General features: G+C 38.7%; 1 protein-coding gene across 1 annotated transcript in view; it reads left to right on the top strand.

Annotated features, from left to right (window-relative positions):
- TEX11 (testis expressed 11) overlaps positions 1 to 15,130 on the top strand; it is a 210,130-nt gene that overhangs the window by 41,196 nt on the left and 153,804 nt on the right. Inside the window, exons 7-8 of the mRNA XM_086389929.1 lie at positions 13,464 to 13,544; positions 13,626 to 13,745. Coding sequence (XP_086246055.1) covers positions 13,464 to 13,544; positions 13,626 to 13,745 — 201 coding nt within the window. The remainder of the gene's footprint in view (positions 1 to 13,463; positions 13,545 to 13,625; positions 13,746 to 15,130) is intronic.

Genomic DNA, 15,130 nt, shown 5'->3' with positions numbered 1-15,130 from the left:
TAGTTGTTAAGTTGCTAAGTCATCTCCTTGTGACTCATGGACTGCAGCACACTAGGCTTCCCTGTCCTTCATATGGATCTGAGTTTGCTCAGATTCATGTCATGTCCATTGAGTTGGTGATGGTATCTAACAAATCCTTTGATAGACATGTATGTATGTATGTGTATATGTATATAAATATGTATACAAACATTTTTCATAAACACATGTATGTATGCCTGTATGTACACATGTATTTTACTGAAGCATTATTTATAGTATTAGTTTCATGTGTACAGCATAGTGATTCAGTATTTTTATAGATTATACTCCATTTTGGAGAAGGCAATGGCACCCCACTCCAGTACTCTTGCCTGGAAAATCCCATGGACGGAGGAGCCTGGTGGGCTGCAGTCCATGGGGTCGCTTGGAAACGACTGAGCGATTTCACTCTCACTTTTCACTTTCCACTTTCATGCCTTGGAGTAGGAAATGGCAACCCACTCCAGTGTTCTTGCCTGGAGAATCCCAGGGATGGGGGAGCCTGGTGGGCTTACGTCTATTGGGTCGCACAGAGTCGGACACGACTGAAGCGACAGCAGCAGCATACTCCATTTAAAGTTATTATAAAGTAATGGCTATATGGCCCTTTGCTGTACAATATATCTGTGTTGCTTATTTATTTTATACACAGTAGTTTGTATCTCTTTATCCCCAACCCCTTTCTTGTCCCTTCTTCCCGTTCACCGCTGGTAACCACTAGTTTCTTCTCTGTATCTGTGAGCTTGTTTCTGTTTTGTTATATGTATTTCTTTGTTTTATCTTTTAGATTTTTTCGTGTAAGTGATAGCATAGAATATTTGTCTTTCCTTTTGGTTTTAAAGTCTTCCCTGGTGGCTCAGATGGTAAAGCATCTGCCTACAATGCGGGAGACCCAGGTTCGATCCCTGGGTTGGGAAGATCCTTTGGAGAAGGAAATGGCAACCCACTCCAGTACTCTTGCCTGGAAAATCCCATGGATGGAGGAGTGTTGTAGGCTACAGTCCATGGGGTCGCAAAGAGTTGGACACAACTGAGCAACTTCACTTCCACTTTCTTTCTTCTTGTTTTAACATATAAGCAAATAGGTATTCATATCTATTTATCTAAGAATATCTTAACTGTTTATCTAAGAATACTTATAAGATTATTCTTACCTATTTATCTGAGAATACCTGTTTATCTAGGAACCTGCCCCAAGGCTCTTAGATAGTTGGTAACATTCCGTATGTATACTTTTCTCCACCATTTTTTGGAAAATAATAGTTCACTTTATTCTGAGGTCACTACAGTTAACTTTGATTACTGTATTCTTGCCTGGAGAATCCCATGGACAGAAGAACTTGGTGGGTTGTAGTCTGTAGGATCACACAGAGTTGGACATGACTGAGTGTGCATGCTTATGATTTGTTGTTGTTTAATCGCTCAGTCATGACCGACTCTTTGAGACCCCATGGACTGCAGCATGCCAGGCTTCCCTGTCCTTAACTGTCTCCCGGAATTTACTCAAACTCATGTCCATTAAGTCAGTGATGCCATCCAGCCATCTCATCCTCTGTCATCCCCTTCTCCTGCATCAGGGTCTTCTCCAGTGAGTGAGCTCTTCTCACTAGATGGCCAAAGTATTGGAGCTCCAGCTTTAGCATCAGTCCTTCCAATGATTATTCAGGACTGATTTCCTTTAGGATTGACTGGTTGGATCTCCTTGCAGTCCAAGGGACTCTCAAGAGTCTTCTCCAACACCACAGTTTGAAAGCATCAGTTTTTTGGTGCTCAGCCTTCTTTATGGTCCAACTCTGATACCTCTGCATGACTACTGGAAAAACTATAGCTTTGACTATATGGACCTTTGTCAGCAAAGTAATGTCTCTGCTTGTTAATAAGCTGTCTAGGTTGGTCATAGCTTTTCTTCCAAGGAGCACATGTCGTCGAATTTCATGGCTGCAATCACCATCTGCAGGTTTTGGAGCCCAAGAAAATAAAGTCTGTCTCTGTTTCCATTGTTTTCCCATCTATTTGCCATGAAGTGATGGGACTGGATGCCATGATGTTAGTTTTTTAATGTTGAGTTTTAAGCTAGCTTTTTCACTCTGCTCTTTCACCTTCATCAAGAGGCTCTTCAAGAGTTCCTCTTCATTTTTTGCCATAGGGGTGGTGTCATCTGCATATCTGAACTTATTGATATTTCTCCCAGAAATCTTGATTCTGACTTGAGCTTCATCCAGCCCAGCATTTCACATGATGGACTCTGAATATAAGTTAAATAAGCAGGGTGACAGTATATAGCCTTGATGTATTCCTTTCCCAATTTTGTACCAGTCCATTGTTCCATGTCCAGTTCTGTTACTTCTTGACCTGCATACAGGTTTCTCAGGAGGCAGGTAAGGGAGTCTGGTATTTCCATTTCTTGAAGAATTTTCCACAGTTTGTTGTGATCCACACAGTCAAAGGCTTTAGCATAGTCGATGAAGCAGAAGTTTTTCTGAAATTCTCTTGCTTTTTACTGCGATCCAGTGGGTGTTGGCAATTTGATCTCTGGTTCCTCTGCCTTTTCTAAATCCAGCTTCTACCATCTGGAAGTTCTCAGTTCACATACTGTTGAATCCTAACTTTTAAGTATTTTGAGCATTTCCTTGCTAGCATGTGAAATGCGTGCAATTGTACAGTAGTTTGAACATTCTTTTACATTGCCCTGATTTGGGATTAGAATGAAAACTGACCTTTTCCAGTCCTGTGACCACTGCTGAATTTTCCAAATTTGCTGGCACATTGAGTGCAGCACTTTCACAACATCATCTTTTAGGATTTGAAATAGCTCAGCTGGAATTCCACTAGCTTTGTTCATAGTAATGCTTCCTAAGGCACACTTGGACTTCTCACTCCAGGATGTCTGGCTTTAGGTGTATTTTTTATTTATTTAACTTTTTTCCAGCCATACATATACATGTCCATTTTCCCCCAAACTCCCCTCCCATCCAGGCTGCCACATAACATTGAGCAGATTTCCATGTACTGTAGGGTAGGTCCTTCCTTTTTTTTTTTTTTACCCAACTTAACATTATATCCTAGAGATCACTCCATAGCAGTATACAGACATATTCTTTATTTTTTTAGCTACATGGTATTATTCAATTGGTGCATGTACTTTATATTCAACCTGCCCTCTTTGATGGACATTTGAGTGCTGCAATGAAATGCCTTGTGCGTGTATCTTTTCCTGTTTTTAAGGCTGTTACTCATAACCATTTTTGTTTTTATTTGTCATGTTTACATCCATATATCTTAATCATATGCTTGTATCACTGTATTAGTTTGCTAGGATGCCGTTAGAAAATACTATGGAGTGGGTGGTCTAAACAGTGGGAATTTATTTTCTCACAGTTCTGTCAAAAATCACGATCTAAAATCTAAAATCTTAAAAAGTTTAAGATCAGGGTGTTGGAAAGTTTGTTTTCTTCTGAGGCCTCTTTTTGGATTGCAGATGGCTGCTTTTTGGCTGTGCCCTCTGTGTGTGCACATCCCTGGTGTCCCTTTGTGTATCCAGATTTCTTATAAGGATACCAGTCAGATTGGATTAGGGCACACCTTAATGGTTTCATTTTAAATTTATTTTGTTATAGGACCTACCTTCAAATACAGTCACATTCTGAGGTACCGGGACCTAGGGCTTCAAATAAATTTTTGGATGGGGAGGGGGGCGATACAGCTCAGCGTACAATAATTAATTCTTGATTCATCAGCTTCATATATTGTCTGTTTCTTATACAGAAATACTACATATACCATGTTTCACAGATATGTGAAGATTTATCTCATATTACATATTGCCTCCCTGACTCTGCCTTTCAGTTTTTATTAGTTATATTATACTCTTTTTTATTTATGTTAATGATTATTATTTAAATTCAAATTTATTTATTTTTATATATTTAAGTATTTATTTCTTACTCCATCAGTTTTGGAGAGTATATGTTTTTTAAGTTAATTATATTTTTGGACTGTGCTGGGTCTTTAATGCTACATGCAGGCTTTATCTAGTTCTGGTGAGTGGGGGTGCTACTCCTCTTTGCTGGGCATGGGCTTCTCATTGCTGTGGCTTCTCTTATGTGGAGCACAGGCTCTGGGCAAGCGGGCTCAGTCGTTATGGTGCCTGGCCCAGTTGCCCCATGGCATGTGGGATCTTCTCAGGCCAGGGACCAAACCTGCGTACCCTTCATTGGCAGGCAGATGCCCAACCACTGGACCACCAGGGAAGTCCCAGAGAGTATATCTTTACGTTCAACTCTGTGAGGATATTAGTACCTTTATCATTCTCTCTCCGTTTCCTCATCATTAACCTTCCAACTTCAGTTACATCTAATGTTTGCATTTTTGGCTTTATTGATTTTAAAGAATGATAACTAAAAGCATTTTATTGATTGTGACTGCTATTTAATTCTGTGGATAATAATGATGTATCTCTTTGTTTCCATCTGTTAGCTGTCCTAATTCTATTTCCTCAGGTATTCTGTTTGTTGAGTAGTGGGTTGTCCTTTCATATTACTGGTTTCCCTCAAAAATTTGGTGATTCTTGCTTATATTTGGTTTGAGAGTCCTTGATAGTTTTCTGTGAATAGCGTGTCACACTATTTACTGTAACCCGAGTCCAATAACTGATCGAGAATTAGGAGCAGAGATTTTGCATTGACTTGTGTTGTCAGCCATTTGGAACTCTACTTTTTTCTAGTCTAAGTGATCATACTCACTGTTCCTTTCTGAGGAGGAGGGGAAAGTCTTTTGGGAGTGAAGCCTACTGCCTGATACTCCTCCTGTTCACATCTAGAATATTTCCATATTTTGCATTTTTGTGCATTTTAGCATGTAGGTTTTTGCCTCAGTCAATTTGCTATTTTTCAGAGGTTCTTCATAATTTCCAATCAACTAAAAATACTCTTTTTTCAGGACTATTATTAATATAAAAATATGCATATATTAATATTATTTCTATAAAAATATGTAAATTCCTAGAAATTATATGATATATATGATCTGTATCATAATATATATATATATGATATTATATATTGTTTCTAGTATATCATAGTATATAGTATATATACATATCATTTCTAGGGATTTGTAATAGAGGGTGTGGCTATAGTGTATACTCAATCCTCCATCTTGATTCAGTTCTTGTTTGCTTCCACAGTATTTGTATGTATTACTCATCAACTATTTATTTAGATGTCTTTCAGTTATAATAGTGTGAGCTTCTTTGGGGTGCCTGGCGTGTAATGGATATATAATAAGCATTTGCTGAACTAAGAAAATTTTTATTAGAGATATAATTAAATACCAGATCCCAGGTATGTTGACTTATAATCTAGTGTTTATCATAGAAAAATTTCTTCAGGTATGTGAGGCATTAATTTTTAGAACTTTCTCTTCTTGTTTAAATTATCCCAAAGTTTTCTTTTCATATTTCTTAGAAGATGTATTTTCAAGTCTATTAATTTTTTATTATTGCTTTTAAGACCATTTTTCTTTAATTATGGAGTTCCATGGAGAACATAGGATTCTAATAAATGCTGTTACTTTTTTGTTTTCTGTGGATTACACTACTGAATCTGGACAGAGGATTAAATATTTTACCCAGTATAATCATCAGCCAATTTAGAAGAGGTGTGAATTTTAAAAATTTATTAATTTTTAATTGGAAGATACTTAATTTACAATATTGTGTTGGTTTCTAACATCAGCATGAATCAACCATAGGCATATGTATTTCTCCACCCTCTTGAACCTCCCTCCCACCCCATCCAACCCTTCTACATTGTTACAGAGCACTGAATTTGAGCTTCCTGAATTATACAGCAAATTCCCATTGGTTATCTGTTTTACATATGGTAATATATGTTTCAGTGCTATTCTCTCAATTCATCCCACTCTCTTTTCCCCCACTGTGTCTACAAGTCTGTTCTCTATGTCTGCATCTCCACTGCTGCCCTGCAAGTGGGTTCATCAATGCCGTCTTTCTAGATTCCATGTGAAAGTGAAAGTGTTAGTTACTTAGTCATGTCTGACTCTTTGTGACCCCATGGACTGTAGCCCTTCAGGCTCCTCTGTCCATGGAATTAATTCTTCAGGCAAGAATACTGGAGTGGGTTGCCTTTCCCTTCTCCAGGGGATCTTCTCGACCCAGTGACTGAACCCAGGTCCCCTGCAGGCAGATTCTTTACTATTCAAGCCACCAGGGAAGCCCTAGATTCCATATATATGCATTAATATACTGTATTTATCTTTCTCTTTTTGAGTTACTTCACTCTGTATAATAGGCTCTAAGTTCATCCACCTCATTAGGACTGACTCAAATGTTTTCCTTTTTGTGGCTGAGAAATATTCCATTATATATAGATACCCAAACTTCTTTATCCATTCATCAATCAGTGGATATCTATGTCCATTGTCTTAGCTATTGTAGATAGTACTGCAGTGAATATTTGGGTGCTTGTGTCTTTTTCTGTTATGGTTTCCTCAGGGTATATGCCCAGTATTGAGATTGTTGGGTTATATGGTAGTTTTATTCCTAGTACTTTAAGGAATATCCATACTGTTCTCCATAGTCGCTGTATCAATTTACATTCTCACCAACAATACAAGAGAGTTCCCTTTTCTCTACATCTTCTCCAGCATTTATTGTTTATAGATTTTTTTGATGATGATCATTCTGATTGGTGTGAGGTGACACCTCATTGCAGTTTTGATTTGCATTTCTCTAATAATGAGCAGTGTTGAGCATCTTTTCGTGTATTTATTAGCCATCAGTATGTCTTCTTTGGAGAAATGTCTGTTTAGATCTTCTGCCCACTTTTTGTTTGAGTTGTTTGTTTTTCTGGTATTGAACTTCATGAGCTCCTTGTATATTTTAGAGATGAATGCTTTGTCAGATATCTCATTTGTAATTATTTTCTCCCATTCTGAGGTTTGTCTTTTCACCTCATTTGTAGTTTCCTTTGTTGTGCAAAAGCTTTTAAGTTTAATTAGGTCCCATTTGTTTATTTTCATTTTTATTTCCATTACTCTAGGATGTGAATCATAGAGAATTTGCTGTGATTTATGTCAAGGAGTGTACTGTCTATGTTTTCCTGTTAGGAGCTTTATAGTTTCTGGCCTTACATTTAAGTCTTTAATCCATTTTGAGTTTATTTTTGTGTGTGGTGTTAGGAGGTGTTCTAGATTCATTCTTTTACATATAGCTGTTCGGCTTTTCCAGCACCACTGTTGAATAGGCTGTCTTTTCTCCATTGTATATCCTTGCATCCTTGGTCAAACATAAGGTGCCCATATGTGCGTGGGTTTATCTCTGGGCTTTATGTCTTGTTCCATTGATCTGTATTTCTGTTTTTGTGCCAGTACCATATTGTCTTGATGACTGTAGCTTTGTATAAAGTCTGAAGTCAGGAAGGTTGATTCCTCCAGCTCAGTTTTTCTTTCTTAAGATTGCTTTGGCTATTCGAGGTCTTTTCTGTTTCCATGCAAATTATGAAATTTCTTGTTCTAGTTCTGTGAAAAATACCATTGGTAGTTTGTTAGGGATTGCACTGAATCTGTAGATTGCTTTGAGTAGTTTAGTCGTTTTCACAATGTTGATTCTTCCAATCCCAATCTAAGAACATGATATATCTCTGTGTCATCTTTGATTTCTTTCATCAGTGTCTTACAGATTTCTGCATACAGGTCTTTTGTCTCTTTACATAAGTTTATTCCTAGATATTTTATTCTTTTTTTTTTTTTTTTGAAGTAGTGAATGGGATTGTTTCCTTAATTTCTCTTTCTGATTTTTCATTGTTAGTGTATAGGAATGCAAGGGATGTCTGTGTATCTTTTATTCCAATATGCATTCCTTTTCTTTCTTTTTCTTCTCCGACTGCTGTGGCTAGGACTTCCAAAACTGTGTTGAATAATAGTGGCAAGAGTGGGCACCCTTTTCTTGTTTCTAATTTTAGAGGAAATGCTTTCATTTTTGCACCATTGAAAATAATGTTTGCTATGGGTTTGTCATATGTGGCCTTTAATATGTTGAGGTATGTTCCTTCTATGCCTACTTTCTCGAGAGTTTTTATTATAAATGAGTGTTGAATTTTGTGGAATAGCTTTCTCTAGATGATTGTTTTTTATCTCTCAGTTTGTTAATATGGTATATAGCATTGATTGATTTGCATATACTGAAGAATCCTTGCATCACAGGGATAAAGCCCACTTGATCATGATGTATGGTCCTTTTAATGTGTTGTTGGATTCTATTTGCTAGAATTGTGTTGAGGATTTTTTCATATATGTTCATCATTGATATTGGCCTGTGATTTTCTTTCTTTGTGGCAACTTTGTCCCTTGTCTGGTTTTGGTATCAGTATGATGGGGGCTTTGTAGAATGAGTTTGGGAGTTTTCCTTCCTGTGTAATTTTCTGGAAGAGTTTGAGGACAATAGGTATTAGCTCTTCTCTAAACTTTTGGTAGAATTTACCTGTGAAACCATATGATTCTTGGCTTTTTGTGGGGAGATTTTTTTATTACAGTTTTGATTTCCATGCTTCTAGTTGGTCACTTCATTTTTTCTATTTCTTCCCGATTCAGTTTTGCAAGGTTATATTTTTCTAAGAATTTGTCCATTTCTTAGAGGTTGTGTGTTTTATTGGCATAGAGTTGCTTGTAGTAGTCTCTTGTGATCCTTTGTATATCTGCATTGTCTGTTGTAATTTGTTTTTCATTTCTAATTTTATTGATCTGAGTCTTCTCCTTTTTTCTTCATGAGTTTATCTAATGGTTTATCAATTTTGTTTATCTTTTCAAAGAACCAGCTTTTTTAATATAAATTTACTTATTTTAATTGGAGGTTAATTACTTTACAATATTGTATTGGTTTTGCCATACATCAACATGAATCCATCACGAGTGTACACATGTTCCCCATCCTGAACCCCTCTCCCACCTCCCTCCCCATACCATCCCTCTGGGTCATCCCAGTGCACCAGCCCCAAGCATCCTGTATCCTGCATCGAACCTGGACTGGTGATTCGTTTCATATATGATATTATACATGTTTCAGTGCCATTCCCCCAAATCATTCCACCCTCTCCCTCTCCCACAGAGTCCAACAGGCTGTTCTATACATCTGTGTCTCTTGTGCTGTCTCAAACCAGCTTTTAGATTTATCAGTCTTTGCTACTGTCTCCTTCATTTCTTTTATTTCTGCTCTGATCTTTATCATTTCTTTCTTTCTACTGACTTTGGATTATTTTTGTTCTTTTTCTAGTTACTTCAGGTTTAGGGTTAAGTCATTTATTTGATGTTTCTCTGGTGTCTTGAGGTAGGATTGTGTTGCCATAGACTTCCTCATAGCACTGCCTTTACTGCATCGCATTGGTTTTGAGTTGTTGTTTTTCATTGTCATTTGCTTCTAGGTATTTTCTGAGCTCCTCTTTAAATTCTTTGGTGACCTCTTGGTGATTCATAAGTGTATTATTTATCCTCTATGTGTTTGTGTTTTTATATTTTTTCCCCTGTAGTTGATATCTAATCTTATAGCATTATGGTCAGAAAAGATGCTTGAAATGATATCTGTTCTTTAAAATTTACCAAGGCTTGATTTGTGACTCAGATGTGATCTATCCTGGAGAACGTTCCATGTGCACTTGAGAAAAAGTACAGTCTACTGTTTTTGGATGAAATGCCCTTTATGTATCAAGATATCAGTTAGGTCCCATTGGTCCAATGTATCATTTAAAGCTTTTGTTTCTTTATTAATTTTCTGTCTGGATGATCTGTCCATTGGTGTGAGTTGGGTGTTAAAGGCCCTCACTATTACTTTGTTACTGTTGATTTCCCCTTTAATATTTGGTAACATTTGCCTTCTGTATTGAGGTGCTCCTGTGTTGGGTACACATATAATTGTTATATCTTCTTGGATTGATCCCTTCATCATTATGTAGTGCCCTTCTTTGTCTCTTGTAACAGTCTTTATTTTAAATTCTATTTTATCTGATATGAGTATTGCTGCTCGAGCTTTCTTTTGATTTCCATTTGCATGGAATATCTTTTCCAAGCCCCTCGCTTTCATTCTGTATGTGTCTCTAGGTCGGAAGTGGATTTCTTGTAGACAGCCCATATAGCCATCTTGTTTTACATCCAATCAGCCAATCTGTGTCTTTTGGTTAGAACATTTAATCCATTTATACTTAAGGTAATTATTGATATGTATGATCCTATTACCATTTACTTTATTGTTTGTGGTTTGTTTTTTTTAGTCCTTTTCTTTCGTCTTATGCTTCCTGCTTACAAAAGTTCCTTTAGCATTTGTTGTAAAGCTGGTTTGGTGGTACTGAATTCTCTTAACTTTTCCTTGTCTGGAAAGCTTTTGATTTTTCCTTTGAATATGAATGAAATCCTTGCTGGATAGAGTAATCTTGGTTGCAGGCTTTTCACTTTCATCACTTTAAGTATATCCTGCCACTCCCTCCTGGCCTGCAGTTTCTGTTGAAAGATCAGTTGTTGTGGGGATCCCCTTGAATATTATTTGTTGCTTTTCCCTTGGTGCTTTTAATGTTTGTTCTTTGTGTTTAATTTTCATTAGTTTGATTAGTATTTGTCTTGGTGTGTTTCTCCTTGGGTTTCTCCTGTATGGGACTCTCTGGGTTTCCTGGATTTGGGTGGCTATTTCCCTTCCCATGTTAGGGAAGTTTTTGATTATAATCTCCTCCAGTATTTTTCCTACCCTTTTTTTTTTCTTTTCTTCTTCTGGGACCCATATAATTCAAAGGTTGGGTATGCATAATGTTATCCCAGAGGTCTCTGAGACTGTCCTTTTTTCTTTATTCTGCTTGGCTTCAGTTATTTCCACAATTTTGTCTTCAGCTCACTTATTCATTCTTCTGCCTCAGTTATTCTGCTGTTGATTCCCACTAGTGTATTTTTAATCTCAGTTATTGTGTTGTTCATTGCTGATTGTCTCTTCTTTATTTCTGCTAGGTCCTTGTTAAACATTTTTGTATCTTCTTGATCTGTGCCTCAAGTCTATTTATCTGTGCTTCCATTTTATTTCTTAGTCTTTGGATCATCTTTACTATTGTTACTCTTGATTTGTTTTTGAGGTAGACTATTTTCTCTTCGTTTGTTTGGTCTTGTGAGTTTTTACCATGTTCTTTTATCTGCTGGATGTTTCTCTGTCTTTTCCTTTTATTTAATTTACTGTGTTTGGGGTCTCCTTTCTACAGGCGGGAAGGTTGTAGTTCCTTTTAACTGTGGAGTCTCCTTCGCCTAGGTGGGGTTGGACCAATGCCTTGTGAAGGTTTCCTGGTTTGGCAGATTTGTGCCTGTGTTCTGGTGGATGGAGCTAGATCTTGTCTCTCTGAAGGACAGTGTTGGGTCCAATAGTGTGTTTTGGGGTGTGTATGGGTTGATATGGCTTTGGGCAGCCTCTCTGCTAATGAGCAAGGTTGTGTTCCTGTTGGCAGAAGTTTTGGTGTGAGGCGTCCACACTGTAGCTTGCTGGCCTTTGCTTGGGGCTTGGTCTCAGTGTTGAAATGAAGGCCTTTGGGAGAATTCTCATCAATTAATGTTCCATGGGGTTGCGAGTTCTCTGGGATCCAAAGTCCTGAACTTGGGTCTTCCACTTTTGGAGTTCAGGCCTGACCCCTTACTGTAGGACCAAGACTTCACAGGTCTCACAGCAGAGAAGACTAATGGTGAAAGCTCACTGAACAGCCCAGAACACCCAAAGAAACTTACACACTTACAAACAGAAGAGAAAAAAAGAGAAAAGAAATAAAATTAAGATAAAAGCAGGAGTCAGAAGAGAACAGTCAAGCCAATAGACAAACCCAGAAGTGAAAATGAATACTAAAAACTAGACTAGCAAAAATACAAAATAAGAAACATGGGGGAAATGTAAATACTGTAAAAATAGGAAAATAAAATGAATTTATTTAAAAATAAGATGTTTTTTAAAAAGGAATAATAAGTAGGTTATAAAAAATAAAAATTAAAAGAATAATGGAGAAAAAACAACATTAGAACAGTATGATAAAAAAAGGGAAAAAATAGCAAAGTATATATTGAATGGTAATATGAAGAATATTCTTGTAATTCCTCCATTGACCTTTCCATACTGTGTGCTGTACTCAATCTGCCTATTCAGAAATTCCTCCAATATTTCTAGGAAGATCTGTGGAGCTGTTCTGTGCAGTATGTCTGAGACTCATATCTTGCCTTTCTCCAGCTTGTACTTGCTCCTAAAGTCCACAGTTGCTCCTAAGCCCACAGTCTCAGGCTAATTGTGGGGATTTAATCCACTGCACCTGCTGTAGGAGTACTGCCCCCTTCTCTCCTTTGCTCACACATCCTCTGGTGTTCCACTTTGGTTTTGGCCCTCCCTCTGTTTGTGGGCTGCTCTCTGGTGTCTGTTCCCAACCCAGACACAAGGCAGCCTATTAGGACTCACATGCTCAGTTGGGGTGTGTGGGGAGTGCCTGCTGGAGCCAAGACCTGTGGTAAGTTGCCACAGTCTCAGGTGGCTCATGTATTTCCCCATAGGAGCTGGCCCTGAGTTGTGGGTCCCTCAGCAGAGTCAAACTGCTCAGTCTCCCAGGAAGGTGTGGGCAGTGACCTGTGCCTGCTCACAGCTTGGCGGCACTTGCAACCCCTGGGGTTGAGATTGTAGTGGTCTCCTATCCTCTGCCTCTAGCTCTCGCAATGTCTTTTCTACCTTCATAGACCACAGCTGACTCATCCCACCTATGGCACTGGCAAAGGTGAGGTCCTGCATTCTGGGAGTGTGCGTAGTTAGAGCGTTCCCACCACAGTGATCTCTTGCCTCTCTGGCTGGCCCATGATTTTCCCTGGACTCCCTCAGCTGTGTTGTACTAGTCCCCTCAGAGTATCTTGATGGCAGCCAACCCTGATCCTCTCCCTGGGGTCTGACCCCTGAAGCCTGAGCCTGAGCATCTAGCCCCAATTGTCGTGAAGGGCATGTAAGCTGCTTCTCTGCTGAAAAGTGCTGTTTGACAACGAACTCAGGTGAATTCTCTCCGTTTGGCCTTCTAAGCACCTGTTGCTGTGTTTCCTTCGGAGGTTCCAAAGCTCCCCCCTGACCCCTCCTCTGAGGGGGTTTCTGAGTGTGTGGAAACTTTTCCTCCTTTGGGATTCCTTCCCAGGGGCACAAGTCCCTGTCCTGAAATCTTGTCTGTTTTCTTATCTTTATCTTTTGCTGTATGTTGTTGTGGGGAGGTTGGCTTGCCTTTTTGGAAGTCTGGTGTTCAGCAGGCATTCTGTAGAAGTTGTTCCATATTCAGATGAATTTTTGATGTATTTGATGGGTGGGGAGGGTAATCTCCCCATCTTACTCCTCTGCCATCTTGAACGTCCTTGAGGTGTGAATTTTTAACAATTATTTTGTACCTTCTTTCTTCCAGATGAATACGAAAACAGGAAAAGGATGGGTGAATGTTGGAAATGTGGTACTTGCTGATGATTTTTTTCAATCTGCCATAACTGTAAGTTACTGTTGATTTTTAACTGTTAGTAGCAGTTGTGGTTATTTTCATCATTACATTGTAATGTGGTTTATTTTCCAGAGTCTGGAGAAGTTATATTCCAAAATAACTCAGAGGAGCCCCACTGAGGAACATGTGATGGTGCAGAAGAATACTGTGGAGAGGGACCTTCTGAAAGTGCTTTCTTACCAAGCAGAGGCAGTAAGTATCATAGTCACCAGAGGTTTACAGTGGGGCATTTTCTATATGTAAATGCAAAAGTGATGAGATATAACCTATTAGAAGAAAGTCAGGTGTCATTGGTCTTTTATTGCATATTATATTTAACCTTTTTAATCTCTGTTTTATAGCTGAAGGTGACATTACTAATTGTAATTGGTATTTATTGGGGTAGATGAAATTGAAAAGACTTAGATAACTAATCCTTATTTTCAACCACTGCATGTAATATCTATCATTATTTGTGGCAGTGGTTTCTATTTGAAACACCTATCTCTGTGACTCTCTTATGTTTACAGTATGGCTAAAGTGTGTTGATCGTTCAGTCATTTCTGATTCTTTGTGACCCTGTGAACTGTAGCCTACCAGGCTCTGATGTTCATGGAATTCTCCAGGCAAGAACTGGAGTGGTTTGCCATTTCCTTCTCCAATACCCAAAGTACTGCCCCAAAAGAGCCTTCACATTTGAAATTATTCTGAGTTGTTTGCTAATATTTTCTAAAAGTGTGCTGATGTCAGTGTTCAGATCAGATCAGATCAGTCACTCAGTCGTGTCCGACTCTTTGCGACCCCATGAATCGCAGCACGCCAGGCCTCCCTGTCCATCACCAACTCCCGGAGTTCACTCAGACTCACGTCCATCAAGTCAGTGATGCCATCCAGCCATCTCATCCTCTGTCATCCCCTTCTCCTCCTGCCCCCAATCCCTCCCAGCATCAGAGTCTTTTCCAATGAGTCAACTCTTCACATGAGGTGGCCAAAGTACTGGAGTTTCAGCTTTAGCATCATTCCTTCCAAAGAAATCCCAGGGCTGATCTCCTTCAGAATGGACTGGTTGGATCTCCTTGCAGTCCAAGGGATTCTCAAGAGTCTTCTCCAACACCACAGTTCAAAGGCATCAATTCTTCGGTGCTCAGACTTCCTCACAGTCCCAACTCTCACATCCATACATGACCACAGGAAAAACCATAGCCTTGACTAGACGAACCTTTGTTGGCAAAGTAATGTCTCTGCTTTTGAATATGCTATCTAGGTTGGTCATGACTTTTCTTCCAAGGAGTAAGCGTCTTTTAATTTCATGGCTGCAGTCACAATCTGTAGTGATTTTGGAGCCCAGAAAAATAAAGTCTGACACTGTTTCCACTGTTTCCCCATCTATTTCCCATGAAGTGGTGGGACCAGATGCCATGATCTTCATTTTCTGAATGTTGAGCTTTAAGCCAAGTTTTTCACTCTCCTCTTTCACTTTCATCAAGAGGCTTTTGAGTTCTCTTCACTTTCTGCCATAAGGGTGGTGTCATCTGCATATCTGAGGTTAGTGATATTTCTCCCGGCAATCTTAATTCCAGCTTGTGTTTCTTCCAGTC

Source organism: Bos grunniens, chromosome X (assembly GCF_055505025.1).
Source record: "Bos grunniens cultivar Pamir isolate PY7600 chromosome X, Bosgru_T2T1.0, whole genome shotgun sequence".
Lineage (NCBI taxonomy): Eukaryota > Metazoa > Chordata > Mammalia > Artiodactyla > Bovidae > Bos > Bos grunniens.
This window is presented reverse-complemented; position numbering and strand designations above follow the sequence as displayed.